Consider the following 16,532-nt stretch of genomic DNA (forward strand, 5'->3'; position numbering starts at 1 on the left):
AGCAATACACATTTAACTTATATTGAGAAGCTTGAAAAACTACAAAAGCGTGTAGTAAGAATGATTGATGGACAAGACAGATTTGCCCACACTGCACCCATTTTTAAGAAGCTGAAGATCCTTCGTCTGAGAGACGTGGGCAAGCTACAAATGATGCTATTGATGCATAAAAAGTTGAATGGTACTTTGCCCACGCCTCTTGACGAACTTTTTACTGTTTTTGAACCGCTCCGAACCACCCGTTCACTTCATCACTTCCAGGAAACATTTACACACAAATTATACTGTACGCACACAGTACGTTGGGCTGGACCCAGGCTTTGGAACCAAGTTATGGGGCCAAAGTTCCCAAACCTACGAGACGTTCCAACCTCCAAGAGACATATCAAAGGTCTCTTAAAACAATTTTTCTTTGATTCTTACTGAACTGACACAATTGATCACGCATTTTATATTACAATAACTTTATACATTTTCATGCTGTCACAGTTCACCCCCGCACTGTTTTTGTCTGTATATTTGTATACAATGTGATATAATGAAGGAGACCCATAATGCCACTGCGTGTTTACAATAACATAGGTATTATGCATATATACCTAAACCAGAGCGAGAGGTGGTCTACTTCGATGAATCGTTATCTCACTATGTCATCATTGTATTTTGACCTCTTTAATATTTGTGCTTTCCATTTTTTTTCTTTAGTTACGCTACCGTGTATGTATTTTCCTTATATCTTTTTCGTGGAGTCACTCATGTATGTGTTGTGTTCGCATTCTCGAATTCATGTTTGTAACAACATGATATATTTCGACCGCTTATAAACTACGTAACAATACGTAACACTTCAAATAACGCCCTGACGTTTGCCCGCTGATTTGAGTTCGCTGAGCAACAAGCTTGCTTAGCTCGGCGGCTCTTTTCAGTGGGCATTTGACTCTGCCGAACCCAGACCAGATACTGTCCCCCCCCCGCAAAAATGTGTGAATGCGCTGCACGATTAACCTAACTAACCGATGGAATGACTGATCCTTTGGCTTATTCTTAAATGGGAAGGTGTAGTGGTCAGTCAAGCTACATTTAGCCTTGACTTCTTTGCTTCTCTTTTAAGCCATATACCATACTATCAAGGGCCTTACCGCGCTTATTCCAGCTTTGATTTTGTTTTCTTCATTCTCCTAGCAGGGAGTGTCGCGACTTGATGTATTATGTTTCGGGGTGGTGTTAACGTAAGGTTCTATGTGTCGCGCGGGTCAGTGGGTGGATACTCCTGGTCGTCTATTCATGGGCGGCGGCTTAGAAAAAAAAAGTCCAATTTAAGTGACTATCCCACCTTACCATTAGGCTGGGGTCCCTGGCCTGCAATTACCAGCTTGGGCACTCACAACATCGAGAAATGTTTTACTCCGGTAATATCCCGCGCCCTGCTGGCGGGGGGGGGGGTGTTTGAACACCCCCCCCCCCCCAGCAGAAACCCCCCCCCCACAAAAACGGCGGCGCTCCGCGCCGCCGTTTTTGGTACACCTTATCATACATCAATTCTACACATGTTGTGAAAATTTCAGACCAAGGTCATTCAAGGTCAGGTCACCAGGTCACTTGAAGTGACCTCACCTCATAAAAAGTTTCAATGTCTGTCATAGCTACACCGAGTGACCGATCGCTTTGAAACTTTCAGCGATTGCTAAGAGTAATAGCATGTACAAAATGTTTATCTCAGAATTTTGATATCGATGACCTAAGGTCAGGTCAATTTTGCGACCTCCCCATTATAAGTCAATGGGAGAAAATTGAAATGCGCCTCTTTTGGAAGAAAGACATTATAAACACTCCCAGACACCGAATTACATGTGGTTTAGACACACTGAACATGAAAATGGTGTCCGTGACCCTTGTTTATGCCCTGAGGTCATCTTAGGTCACGAATGGTATCTTACAGTTTTTTTGCAAATAACTTTTGATAGAGGCATGCTAGAGCGATGAAAACGCCTTAGATGTGTTCAGCTCGACGATACGGATCGACTGATATGCAACATGACCCTTTCCGGCCAGGTCATGACCTTGACCTGAGGTCAAATTTTCAAGTTGACCTTTCAAGGTCAAGGTATAGTTCATTCGATGCGTCTTGACAAGAGGAACACGATGCCTGTAAAAGTAATCTCGTACAGGGCTTGGGTCAAAAGATATTGCAGAAAAACTGTTGCCGCAAAAATTGGCTACTTTTTGCAGTTTTTGCCCCCTGCACTCTGCAGGCAAAACCGTTGACGTTAAGTCAAATCTGAGAGAATTACTGAGAAAGAGCGTTAATAGGGCTATCGAATGCGCTTTTCCGCGGCGTTGTAGCTCTATTGGTTCCCGAGTTATGCGTTGGCTTCTTGGAAATTTTCGACATTCGACCTGGAAATCGGCGAAATTTTGCCTTCAATGACCTTTGGTGACCTGACCTTTGACCTGACCAAAAAATTGACAAAAGTGATTTCGTCATTATTTTTGACGCTCTTTCGAATGCCGCCTTCCGCGTATCGCTACGTGGCCCAGGAGCCGAGTTACAAGGGGGGCGGTGTTTAAACACACTCCCCCCCCCAGCAGGGCGTGGAAATCCAGGACCCCCAGCCGGGCGCGGGATATTTACTGTCAAATTATGCAGTTTTCGGATCCTAAGGAACTAATGCATTTGAATACCCCCTTAGACTTTGAGACTTCCTTGCAGTTGTAGCGATTTTTAAATCTTATACTTAAAACTTGGTATGCTGTGGTGGTACATACGGCCTTGCGCGCAACATCTGTCGCACTTTTAATATACCAAACTATTGCTTCCAAATGACGTCGGAACAGCGGAGGCCCCGAAAATTTACAGAAAATAAAAGTCTAATATCTAAAAAAAAAACAGTGAATATTTTTCGTTTAAATTAGATAGCTATTCATTTTGCTCTTTCTGAACCACGGTACATCACTTTAATGCCAATTCATTAACCCGCGCCGGGCCGGTGCTCCGCGACTTCCGCGCCGGGCCGGGGGGGGGGGGGTCTGAACATCCCCATTCTCGGCTCCTGGGCCACGTAGCGACACGTGGTAAGTGGTATTCGAAAGAACGTCCAAAACAAAGACGAGAACACTTCGGTCATTTTTTAGATCAGGTCAAAGGTCAGGTCACCAGAGTCCAGAGGTCACGAAAGGTAAATTGTTGGATATTTCAACATTTTGGAAACTGCCAACGGCTAACTCGGGAACCGATAGAGCTAGGTACAGCGCCGCGGAAAAGCGCATTCGATTGCTCTTTTAACGCTCTTTCGCAAATATGTCCTCAAATTTGACCTCAGGTCAACGGTTCAGCCTCCAGAGGGCAAAAACTCCGGAAATATCCGAAAAGTGTTTTCGGCAATAATTTATGACTCAAAAGAGCTACATTTCTTTTGACAGCATCGTTTTCCTCTCGTCGAATGCACTATAATTTGACCTTGAAAGGTCAACTTGAAAATTTGACCTCAGGTCAAGGTCATGACCTGACCGGGGAAGGTTATGTTGCATGTCAGTCGATCCGCATTGTCGAGCCGAATACATCTAAGGTGTTTTTATCGCTCTAGCATGCCTCTATTAGAAGTTATTAGTGAAAAACTGTTAGATACTATTCGTGACCTGAGATGACCTCGGGAACATAACGAGGGGTCACAGTTGCCATTTTCCGGTTCAGTGTGTCAATTTTACCTGCATCCCAATGTTGGGAGTGGATTGGCGCTCGTGCAAAACAGACGCTTTTCAATTTTCTCCCATTGACTTATAACGGAGAGGCCGCAAAATTGACCTGACCTTAGGTCACCGATATCAAAATTCCGAGATCAACGTTTTATAGATACTCTTACTCCTATCAATCGCTGACAGTTTCAAGGCAATCGTTCAGTCGGTGTAGCTATGACACTTGGCGTGACCTGGTGACCTGACCTTGAGTGACCTGGGTCTTAAATTTTCACAACACGTGCGGGTAAAATGCATGAACAGTTGTGCCAAAAGCAGCGGCGCTCTGTGCCACCGTTTTTTGAGATATTTGCGAAAAACCACAGGGGTTGTTCAGACACCTCCCGGCCCGGCGCGGGTTAACTTTTTTGAGGGTGGGAACTGGGAGAGTCCCTATTAAAGGCATCACACTGTAGGTATCCAAACGTGTCTTATTGTCTCCGGACGCATTATTTTTGTCTCTCGATGTGTCACCTGTTTCTGCGTGTGCTAAGATTGTCTCTGAGTGTGGCATTAAAGTCTCTAAATGCTTGTTGAACGCCTGTTCATATCCTGTTCATCATTTGTCAGTTCTGACGGCATCCGCCCCGTGTGCAGCCTGCGACAGGGGAACGTACGGGCCCGACTGCAACTCGCGCTGCGGCCGGTGTCGAGAAGGCAGCAGCTGCGACGGCGCCAGTGGCAAGTGTGAGAGCGGCTGTGAGGACGGCTTCGAGCCGCCGCTCTGTCTGGACTGTGAGTTCTTAGTCAGGACTGTGAGCGCTCCCCCTGGACTGTGAGTTCTTAGTCGGGACTGTGAGCTCTCCCCTGGACTGTGAGTTCTCGGTGTGGACTGTGAGTCCTCGGCGGATAGTACTTGGAAAGGCTGTGCGGCGAGGGAGTGCAGAGGTAGAGATTTGTCATAATCCCAGGGGATGCTTTTCCAGTGCCTGGTGAGTGGCAGCGTCGAATTCCTGCGTATTGAAGGACATATAGGCACGTTTTTCCAACAGCATCACTATCATCGCGACTTGCGCAAAGCAGTTTGTGTCTCAGGTGAAATGCCAGCAACCACTGGAGCATCATTACATGGTTACCTTTAAATTTCAGGGGATGTTCGAGCATTCCCCGTCCCCCCAAACCTCTAATTCTCCAGCTCTGAGGGAGAATGCACAAAGTGGCATTTTATTGCCTTGATCAGGAAGTCTTGAAATTGTTTCCTGTGAACGATAATTTAGCTTAGCATATAAAAAGCTTTGAAATGCACGGTAGATAACAGCCATGTTTCCACGACGGCAATCTGGTACACATTTGGTGCACATTTGGTGCAGATTGGGTGCAGATTTGGCCAAATTAGGTTCAGTGTGTCTCAGTAGCTGTCAGCTAGGGTTGCACTAATTGCTTATATGCCTGCTTTGTCATATTATCAGATAGTATCATAGATTAAAACACTAAAATAAATTCATAGAGATATTTGCTGTAAAAGAGATTAGGTACAGATTTGGTCAAATTTCGTGCACTCGCCGGATAGCCCGTCGTGAAAACGGCTATTAACTCCGATTAAGTGACCGTCTAAAAAATTATGTTATGAAATTTGGTTTATTGGACCCGTGAAACTGGCTTGAAGTCACCAAGCTCACAATAACTTAATATATGTGACATTTATTTTGATTCGTTTGCTGCTTCTACGAGCAGATGCGGCCAATTGCATACCCAACCTTGCCGTTCCAGTGCCGCCGTGGTTCCGCGACCCACCGGCGCTGGTGAATGTCGGCTTCACCGACCTCAGCATCACCCATGCGGTGTGGAGGGAGGACTACGATAACGGGTACGGTACCGGCGCCTACAGCTACACCATCCAGTACCGCAGGAGCGACGGCAGCGCGGCGGTCTGGACGAACGGCCAGACGGAGTGGCGGTCCCCGGCTACCGGTCAGTAGTCAGCACCTTCACCGGCTGACCGGGAGTAGCCAAGAGACCCCGGCTGCAAGGGACTAGTTGGGTCACCCCAGGTCCAAACAGGGACCACACGATTAACCAAACAGCTACCCGAAAACAATGGTCGATCGCCCTAGTTAATCCGGCTTCTGATCTGACAATGCTATGACCCCAAAAAGATCGTTCAATTATAATTGTATCTGGTTCCAACAACAATGCGTGGAGTTGCTGAACAGCCTAGGGAATTACTAAAGGTGTTTGGCATGACTGTTTTCCGGACCGCATATTCGCGCTGTTTTCAGGTAACGTTACCCTGACAGCCAGTGGGCTCAAAGCCGAGACAGCGTACCAGGTCAGGATGGTGATCACGGATGAAGAACGCGGCACCAGCACCAACGACACCAAGGTGCTCACCGTCAACGTCACCACCGACTGTCAAAGTAAGTACTAGAGCCGCATGGCTTGATAATAGCTGCACTTCAGAAGTAAGTACGAGAGTCACATGACCTTGATAATAGCTGCACTTCAGAAAGCATTGACAAAATGACTAGGTTCCCCTCAAAGCAGCCATTCTTGAAGTAAAGGAGTGTACGTACCATAAATCTGGTACACTAACTTATGTAACCCTGTTTAGTTTTTTTCGCAAATATCTCAAAAAATGGTGATTCGCTAATCGCTATTTTTGACACACTTAATCACGCACACATCTTTTCTACACATGTTAAAATTGCAGACCTAGTTCGTTTAACCTGCGCCTCGCTGGGGGTCCTGGATTTCCACGCCTTGCTGGAGGGGGGGGGGTGTTTGAACACCCACCTTCTAAATCGGCTCCTGGGCCACCTAGCGATACACGGAAAGTGGCGTTCGAAAGAGCGTCAAAAATAGTGACGTAATATTTTTTTCTCACTTTTTTGGTCAGGTCAAACGTCAGGTCACCAGAGGTCATTGAAGGCAAAATTTCGCCGATTTTCAGGTCGAATGTCGACAACTTCCAAGAAGCCAAAGCATAGCTCGGGAACCAATAGAGATGCAGCGCCACGGAAAAGCGCATTCGACATTCCTATTACCGCCCTTTCTGAATATTTATCTCAGATTTGACCTAACGCCAACGGCTTTGCTTGCAGGGGACAAAAACTGCCAAAATAGCCGACTTTTTTGGGAAACAGATTTTCTGCAATAACTTTTGACTTCAGCCTTGCACGAGTTTACTTTTACCGGCATCGTGTTCCTCTTGGTAAGACGCATCGAATGAACTATAATTTGACCTTGAAAGGTCAACTTGAAAATTTGACCTCAGGTCAAGGTCATGATCTGACCGGAAAGGGTCAACTTGTATATCAGTCGATCAGTATCGTCGAGCTGAACACATCCAAGGTATTTTCATCGCTCTAGCATGCCTCCATAAAAAGTTATTCGCGAAAAACTGTTAGATACCATTCTCGACCTGAGATGATCTCAGGGGCATAAACAGGGGGTCACGGATACCATTTTCATGTTTAGTGTGTCTAAGTTAGTTGTAAGTCAGTGCTCGGGAGTGTTTATAATGACTTTCATCCAAAAAAGCGTCTTCAAGTTTTTCCCATTGACTTCTTACAATCGGGAGGTCGCAAAATTGGCCTGATCTTAGGTCATCGAATATTAAAATTCTGAGATAAACATTTTGTACATGCTGTTGCACTAAGCAATCACCGAAAATTCAAAACGATCAGTCACTCGGTGTAGCTATGGCAGACATCGAAACTTTTTATGAGGTGAGGTCATTTCAAGTGACCTGGTGACCTGAGCTTAAATGACCTTAGTCTGATATTTTTACAACACGTGCAGAATTGATGTATAATAAGGTGTGCCAAAAACGGCGGTGTTCCCCGCCTCCTTCTTTTTGAGATATTTGCGAAGAACACAGGGTGTTCACACTTCACCTTTCAAACATTACATTAACCCCAGCAGGGCGCGGGTTAATTTTATGACATCATTACAGTGTTTTTGTCGATGATAATGTCTGATAGTATGACAAAGAAGGCATACAAGCACTTGGCAGCATGGTAGCCGAGCGCTACGAAGAAACACACTGAACCTAATTTGACCAAATCTGCACCAAATCTGACCAAATTTGTACCAAATGTGTACCTACCAGATGGCCGTCGTGAAAACAGGTATTGTGGGAAAACTTGAAAGATTGATAATTCGGCTATTTTTTCAGAGCCAGGCAAGATCAGTACACCAACTGCCACAGACGTCACCAGCATTTCGGCCAGCATAATTATCGAGGTACTTTTATAATCATTCCGTTTTTTTTTTACCAGCGCATTTTTATGCTTGGTAAAGATCTCACATCATTTCTAAAGCTGACACGAGTTCGACTCAGGTTTGATTATCAGATTTGGATCTACATGTGAGCGCTCACTCCTACAAGCATACATGGTATTGTCGTCGTGTAGTGCTGTCGCGATTCTTGAGTTTGAGAGGGACAGTGTGCCTCTTTAACGCTTACCTATAATCTTCAATAGCGCTTTTCTGTTACAGCCTTTGCTGTTGTATTTAGGGCCTTGGTTACAGCCTTCTATTAAATCAATTTTTTGACGTTCCCTCCTTGAACGTGCTCATTTCTAGCGTCTGAGCAATGCAGAGGAGGCGTGTGCATACGAGCTACAATGGACGCTCAGCCCTGTGTCGGCGGGAATGAGTCGTGGTAGCGTCCGTCCTGGAGGCGGCATTAGGGAGACGGTACGGCTAGACAGACTGTACCCCTTCACCAGCTACACCCTTGTGGCGGTGGCGGAAAACAGAAAGGGAACAAGTTCCACGTCTTCAGTGACTTTTCAGACAAATGAAGCCCGTGAGTTAACTGTGTGCACTGTTCTTCGCCTTTGCACGGCATCCGTCTTTCAAAAGTCATCGTTTCCGTTGCGCGTAACTTCTTGATTTGCTTACACTTACAGCATGAGGTCCCTTCTTCCACCAATTTGACGTAGCTTATATGAAGCAAATTCTATCATACTAAAACATCCTTCTTATGGTCACGGTGATCGATCTATACCGCAGCTCCGTCCCAAGTGCTGGACCTGGAAGTAAAGCCAGATGAATCTGGAAACCACGTCGCCACCTGGAAAGAACCGAAACGGCCCAATGGACAAATCCGGCAATACACTGTGATACTGACGGTGAGATTGTCCATGCCCCGAAGACCAAAATAGTCCAGAGAACATTTTAGCTGTCAAAAGAAGGCAGGTGTTGTATCAATGAAGCCATATTTTCATGTAAATGTTATAAACGGGAAGGTGAAGGGATAAGGTGGTTAAATTACACGCCTTCTTACCTCTCACAGTGTTGATGTTTTTCAGCATTTACAATATTTAGCATGTCAGGGACAAGCAAGGAAAGCGGACAATGAGGACTTCACTCAGAATGTCACCAGTACATCCGCGCGGCTTCCAGCTCTAGTGCCGTTTTCTCGCTACGTCGTGACGGTTTCTGCTGTCACCATAGCCCCAGGAGTGTCGTCAGCTGTGCATTTTGATAGTCCGCTCCGAGGTAAGAACAAACGCCTTTCGTTTCCGAATGATTTTACACGCGTAGAAAATTGGCAGGCACACAACTCCATTTCTCTTTCAGCATGAACTATAAGAAGGGGTGCCTGCCGCCTGGTGACTGGTAAAATGGTGACTTATGTAGGTAGGGGAGACCCGGGAGGTATGGGCCGGTTTTGTTAAAAGGCAATTTTCTTCCAGTGGACAGTGGCTAGACCTGGTTTGTCACTCTGTGTACCTGAAATTGCCTTTCGCCTGTAAAGTGTGCCTGATATTAGACATCTCGGATCAACTATTTTGTCTCGAGATAATTTTAAATAAATCATGCGCTTTTTCGATCAATCAAACACCAAGAGGTATGGGCCATGGCCCTGGAGGTATGGGCCGGTGCCATGTTTCGTATTCTTCCCTCGATATTGAGATAATACGTGTAGCTGGGCTCTACCTTGAGCTCTCTTACAGCCCAGGTACCGCGCAAGCGGCCAACAGCTTACTTCATGGAGGTCACTTGGGCACATATGTATTTTGGTAAACTCTAATCATGTTCCATGAAATAAGACAAATTATATTTTTCTGTTCGAATGCAATTTGTACTTAAATTTTCGACCTTGTGCGACAAAAATAAAACTTATTGAAGAGGATATTCAATGAAAACATCATTTCATTGATTTAGGGGTGGGTGGCCCGAACCTCCCGGTTAGGACGCCAGAATGCGCGTAGCATCTCAGCTCATAATCTTGCAAGAAAGCTTCAAATTGTCTATCCAGTCATACTTTGCATGCTTTAATTTTTATGTTAGCGATGGCCTAACATAATAAAACGAGATTGGTGCGGGAGGTCGTTGGATCAAAGCTGACCTCTGGCAGCGTTTTCCTCGGCCGGCTCCTAGGAGATGGCATGGTAACTGGGAAGTGTTCGCTCGGTCGTGGGGATTACCGCTGTGCCAGCCAGCGCCCCCCGGCCGGGCCAGGAACACGGGCCTGATCCGCCTTTAAACAGATCCTTCGGTCCGGTGACATGTCCCGAGGGCACGGCCTCGCTTCATGTCCCGGAGCAGCCCTCTGACCTGCCGGGCCCGAGAAATCGGGATAGCCCCAGAGTGCGCACCAGTGCGGTGCCACCTGGGGTGCGTGACAGGAAGCGTGCGGTCAAGGCTGTCGCGCGTAGCGGGTGCCGAAAACGGTAATTTCGTACCACTGCCGTGTATATAGTGTACGTACTAACCAAGTATGAAGGTGTGCCACTAACGACAAAAGCCCGGGTCGGGCACAAAAAAAAATATTAAAGAAAAGCCTGGTTCAAATTTATCACGAATTTTCTGTATGTACTTACCGTGTTTTACTCGAAGAGGACACAAGCGCATTATCACCGCTCATTGCCGAAGAAGACTGCAAGGAAAATTTTGGAAATCACGTGGGTTGTGTAACGAAATGGCTGCTACCAGTTTACGTGGTCAAATGTGTAAAAATTCGCAGCACTTCTTCAAAACTGCTATGGCCCATACCTCCCGGGGGCCATACCTCCCGGGTCTCCCCTATACCCACACGCAGGCTATTCGTATTACCCTGATGACCTTATATAAAAATATTGAATAAGAGCTCAACATTAATTAACTTTAGGAATTTACGCTCACATCTATTTGGCTGTCAAAATGATCTATTGAAACGTAAGTGTTCATTGGGTGCTGTTTTTCACTTTGCAGTCATTTGCTCACACATTGTTTTGTTGTAGCTCCGTCCGAGGGTCCGGCCGATATAGCAGCGTTCGATCTGGACGAGACCGGGGTCAATCTGCGCTGGAGCTTTCCAGACTGCACAACATGGAATGACAATTACACCAATATCAGGTGCGGCGAGAACTAGTAAACTGCTTATACTAGAAATAAATGCCTACACGTGGGCCCAATGTGGTATAAATCCCTTAACCCTCGCCGGCACAGGGGGGGGGGTTGATGCTACCCCCCTATGGTTTTTCGCGAATACTCGCGTAAAAAGCGGCCGATCGCGACGAAACTATCAGTACCCTCGCATTGATCAATTTTACACCTACCCTGACAATTTCATGACCCTGACCCAAATGACCTTTGACCTGTGACCTCTTTTCCGAGACCATGTTTGGCCGGAATCGCGATTCGGCGTACCTATGTCGGCTCGCATTAGCCGCGCGTTTGCAAGCTTTTCGTGGTTTCAAACGTTCAAACATGTGATTTGATGGTGCTTCCATACATTAGAGTGGGTGTCAAGGTCACCTGAAGGTCAGGTCAGGTCATTGACCTTTGGTGACCTCGGTTCACTTTTTCGAGTTTTACATGTTTCTAGGCTAGTTTTTGGAGCTGAATTCGAATTTAGCAACCATTTGAACATTTACGAAGTAGTTTTGGTGCCTTCGTAGCATGTTACGAAGCTGTCCGAGGCGGTTGACACGTACTACGAATACCCGTCACAACCCCTACCGGTTGACCTGACCTGACCTGACCCGACCTGGTCTAAATGCTTAAAGACATCATGTCTGATCAAAACTAACACGATATTCGTGATCAGCACCCCGGAAAACCACATAGCAGCCACACTTTACGACTTTCTAACAGGTCCCGATTTTCCCGGTTTTCGGGTCATTGACCACACTCGATAACCTAGGACCACGCGCACTGCAGGGGGGGGGGGGCTGAACCCCCCTCTGGTTTTTTCGCTGTAACTCAAAAACCAGTGAAGCTACCACTTTGAAACTTTGTATAGCTGTTCATCAAACAATTTTACATCACCTCTGAAAAAATTAGTGTTAGGTCATGCAAGGTCAGGTCACCAGGTCACGATAAGTGACCTCACCTCATAAAAAGTTTGACGCTGTGCTACATCCACACCATTTGACTGAATGCTATCAAACTTTCAGAAACATATTAGGAGACCAGAAGGAACATTTTGTATATTTTGAAATTTTATTTCTTTGACCTTAGGTCAGGTCACTTTTTGGGGCCCGGCATGCAATTTCGGACATAACTCGAGAAGTATGGGACATAGAAACGTCATTCTTTCACCATCCCGCTTATTTTATCAAGACGCGTCGATCAAAATGCAACTTGACCTAGTTTGGTCAATGTTTGACCTAACATGACCTCGATCTCAGGTCACCTGAGGTCACCAACGGTTTTTCTTCTATAACTTTTAATTGATTAGAGAACGACTCCGTTCGACGTTTATCGTCCTCCATTTCACCTCTGCGCACCCCATGTCTACGAAAAGAGCAGTGCTAAACTCAAAAGTCCAGCGAGCCATGCGGGTGTCATCGGATCTACAAACAATGGAGCGTAGCCTCAACGCTATTACGACATTATTCAGGGAAAACGGCTATCCAGACAGTATGATTAGGAGCACTATCAAAAATAACAGAAATAACAGTCACAAACAAACACATAAAGAAAAACGCAACACAGCACAGCACAACTCACAAGTCTACATGAGGCTACCGTACATTAACGAGACAATAGTCCGCCGCGTCAATCATTTTGACCCCAGGTCATGTCAGGTCAGGTCACCAGTTCAAGTTAACTGACCAGGCCTAAAAAAGTTTGCAGTCATGTCCAGCCTGCAGTGTTTGTCAGAAAGGTTTTAACTTGGTGGATTGCATGATGTTATGGGCGCCTACAATTTGTATATCTCGGATTTTTTATATCCGTGACCTAAGGTCAGGTCAGTGGCGTGACCTTACCATTATGTATAAGTCAATGGAGAAAAATTGAAATGCCTCTAGATTCGTGTGTACGCATAGGAACAGTCCAAATATTTCAGAATCACAATGATTTGGACCATCCGTGACGACCAAGGTGTCTTTTTTGCTGATAGCCTCTAGGAAGGTCATCCGAGGTCATTTGAGGCTACAAACAGATTTTTGCCAATAACTCTCGATTGGAAAGAGATAGGACGCTGGGGATGACCTCATTGTGTTTGCCTTGTTGAGACGCATCGAATGATATGCAACATGACCTTTTCCGGTCAGGTCATGACCTTGACCTGAGGTCAAATTTTTAAGTTGACCTTTCAAGGTCAAATTATAGTTTATTCGACGCGTCTCGACAAGAGGAACACGAATCTGGCAATAGAAATGTCATGGCTTTTTCTAGTCAAAAGTAATTGTCGAAAAACACTTTGCGAAAAACAGCTATTTTTTAGTTTTTGCCCTCTGGAAGCTAAACCGTTGACCAGAGGTCAATTTTGATGATTACCTTATCAAAAGAAGAGTTTAAAAGCTATCGATTGCTTTTCCATGCGTTTTTCTAGCTGTCATAGTTCCTGAGATAAATGCATGTTTTCTGAGAAATATAATGACATTTGGCAAATTTTGACCTTTGATGACCTCCAGTGACCCCAATATTGCTCTAAGGTGAAAAATGACCGAAATACTTTCAAACGTACGCATTGAGAGCTATCGACTGCTTTTTACCGCGTCTTTCTAGCCCTCTTAGTTTTTGAGTTAGAGGTGGGTGGTAACATATGCCCCCCCCCCGCTAGGGCGATGTTGGCTGAGACCGCCACTGGGGCGCGGGTTAAAATTTACTTAAAAATTAAGAAAAACTTTAAGTACACTTAAGCAAGCTAAGAAGTATATCATTGGACGCGCCTTGACGTGCTGAGTTCACTGGTGCTTTTCTTTTTCTCTATCTTAATTAGATCAAAATTTATAAACGAAAACTTTTGACCTGTTTTTAGCGAAATTTTTGCATTTATACCCCCAAAACCCCCCTACATATTGACCTAGAGCAACCAAATTTGCACAGGGGCGAGAAATTCAGGGGGCCCACCTACCTACCAAATTTGGTGTTTCTTGGTGCCATAGGAGCCAATCGCGAGAGGGAGGTTCCCTGCCAGACCGTGCTAAAAATGCCCTGCCAGGGCGAGGGTTAACCCTCGCCGGCCGAGGGGGGGGGGGGGGCGGTGCCGCCCCCCATAGGGTTTTTTCGCGATAGCTCCAAACACGCTGGCGATAGAGAGCTGAAATTTGGCATACCTGATCTTTGATTCAAGCCGGATCTTTTGACACCAACCGCATTTTTGGGTCAGGTCAGGTCACTGACCTATGACGTCATAAGTGAACCTCTGCACGGTCTTCAGATGTCGCAACTTCGCAACGCCCTCACTGCCAGAGGAGATGTCACAGGGATGTGAAACTTGCAGGATCTAGTATCCATTATGAGTCTCACAACTTGTATATCTCGGATGTTTCCTAAAGGTCATATGAGGTCAGGTCAGTTTCGTGACCTCACCATCATAAGTCAATGGGGAAAAATGAAAACCGCTTTTCTGGCACCGGGAACGATCTCCAACTATCTCAAGCACACAGAATCGTGATTTGATGCACTCCTTGCAAGGTTAGATGCGTCACTTTTGCAATGTTGATCTTGCGTGACGTCATTTATGACGTCATCAAGGTCATATCAGTTTTTCGTCAATAACTCTTGATCAAATTGAGCTAGCGAGTCGGAAAAGCCACCACTGGACTCAGAAAGACCTGCCGAATCGAATGATGTGCGACATGACCTCTTTCGACCCACTTTGTGACCTGGGGGTGCTGACCTGGCCTTGACGTGAGGTCAACACCCTAAGTTGACCTGACCCGAACAAAAAGTATATTATTCGATGCGCCTGAGCGAGGCGAACACGATGCTGCCAAAATCGCGGCTCTGCGGCCGTTTTTTGCGAAGTTATTCACCAAAAACTGAATCGTGCCTTAGGGCACTTGACCTGACCTCAGAGGTCACCGATTGACCTAGGACTTTAAAATCGAGTATCAATCTCTGCGTCTCGTAACGGCGCACACGCTCGTTTATTTCCGCGACGCGCTAGCTCCACCAGGGGCGAAACGGCGAGGGGGGTCGTACCCGCCCCCCCCCCCCCCCCCGCCCCCCCCCCCCCTCGGCCGGCGCGTATGTACATAGAAAACCAATACCAAACAATTTGTGAAATTGTTAAAGCAACATTGACGCAAAAGTTCACGGCGCTACGCGTCGCGTTTTTTTTTTTTTGCCATTTATGAGCAGCCTCAGGCAGATACTCCCCGCAGGTCATACGCGGGCTAATTACATATTGCTTTTGAGTGTCATGGTTAACTATTGTTCATTTCTGGATCGTTTCAACATTACGATATTCATTTTTATAATGCTACTGACTTGGATGAATGCATTACTCGATCCTAATGTTCACAGGGTTAACGTCCTTGTACTAAGTGCAAGTGCATGGAACATGAATACAAGGTATGATAAGGTCGGCAAAACGTCACAAACTGAAATCGAAATCATCGAGCTTACACCATACTCCAGCTACTTTGCTCAAGTTTCGATGAACAACAGCGTTGGTGTCTCGCCAGATCCGCAGACGATACGCTTCTCTACACGACAGAGCAGTTACGGTGCGGTATAAGATGAGCTCGACAAAGCATCGCATTTTTACTGTGGTATGACGAGCTAGTACGTAACTGTATAATGCATGAAACAGAATGCAGGAAGAGTTACACTCCTGCAACCGTTTCTTCTATAAGCTTGTAAGGTCCCTTTTAAACGTCGGTACCACACCACCTTTACCTAACTGAGCCGACAGCCTACCCAAGCGCTTTGCCGCCTCCCCCTGCTGACGTCCGTCCGTGTTTGGTGGGTCAGGTCCGGATCGGCCAGCCAATTTCACCGTGCTCACCGTCACGTCCACCAGCCTCACGGTCGGGTGGGACAGGCCGTCGCCGCCGCTCTGCCGAATCACCGAGTACCGGGTCCGGTGTCACGGTGACGGCTGCCCCGCTCTGCTGACGGTGCCCGCCGACGGGCCCGGCTGCCGGACAGCCCACCTCGGACGTCAGTGCGGCCCCACAGTGACCGGGCTGAAGGAGGTCACTTCATACACTCTGGAGGTGGGTGGGTCCTTCAGTCGACCTCTTATGACGCCCTTCGATCCTTGCTCTGGCCATTGCCTTGACCTTCTGAAGTTGAGGCACACCTTTGGTTATACCTAATCTATCCATAGTTGTGACCTGATCTTTGACCTAACTTTTGACGTAATCTTTGAACCCTGGCCTGATCTTCCCGATCGCGGAGCCCCGTCACTCGGTCCATGATCAAGCCAGACTTTTGCGGAAAAAAGCGAGCATGTTGCCCGTGACGAGAGAAAGTTGATGATAGGTATCCAATTTAACCCTCGCCCGTATTGGTGTTTTTCCAGCCGCGAACGTATAAGGGGGGGGGGTCCGTTGGACCCCCCCCCCCTTGCCGTTTCGCCCCCATGATCAAGCTAGAGCTTCGCGGAAAAAACGAGCGTGTTGCCCGTGACGAGAGGAAGCCGATGATACCCAATTTTAAGGTCCTAGGTCATTGGTTGA

The 16,532-nt window shown here is 46.5% G+C and overlaps 1 protein-coding gene across 2 annotated transcripts in view; it reads left to right on the plus strand.

Moving 5' to 3' along the window:
- Positions 1-16,532, plus strand: part of LOC122389298 (receptor-type tyrosine-protein phosphatase mu-like) — an 86,810-nt gene that overhangs the window by 37,844 nt on the left and 32,434 nt on the right. For both annotated transcript variants that reach the window (XM_043381179.1, XM_043381180.1), the window contains exons 11-20: positions 4,330-4,467; positions 5,443-5,643; positions 5,952-6,089; positions 7,850-7,917; positions 8,260-8,485; positions 8,692-8,810; positions 8,991-9,180; positions 10,908-11,022; positions 15,373-15,575; positions 15,823-16,067. In XM_043381179.1, coding sequence (XP_043237114.1) covers positions 4,330-4,467; positions 5,443-5,643; positions 5,952-6,089; positions 7,850-7,917; positions 8,260-8,485; positions 8,692-8,810; positions 8,991-9,180; positions 10,908-11,022; positions 15,373-15,575; positions 15,823-16,067 — 1,643 coding nt within the window. The remainder of the gene's footprint in view (positions 1-4,329; positions 4,468-5,442; positions 5,644-5,951; positions 6,090-7,849; positions 7,918-8,259; positions 8,486-8,691; positions 8,811-8,990; positions 9,181-10,907; positions 11,023-15,372; positions 15,576-15,822; positions 16,068-16,532) is intronic.

This window comes from Amphibalanus amphitrite, unplaced genomic scaffold (genome assembly GCF_019059575.1).
Source record: "Amphibalanus amphitrite isolate SeventyFive unplaced genomic scaffold, NRLGWU_Aamphi_draft 000353F_arrow, whole genome shotgun sequence".
Classification (NCBI taxonomy): domain Eukaryota; kingdom Metazoa; phylum Arthropoda; class Thecostraca; order Balanomorpha; family Balanidae; genus Amphibalanus; species Amphibalanus amphitrite.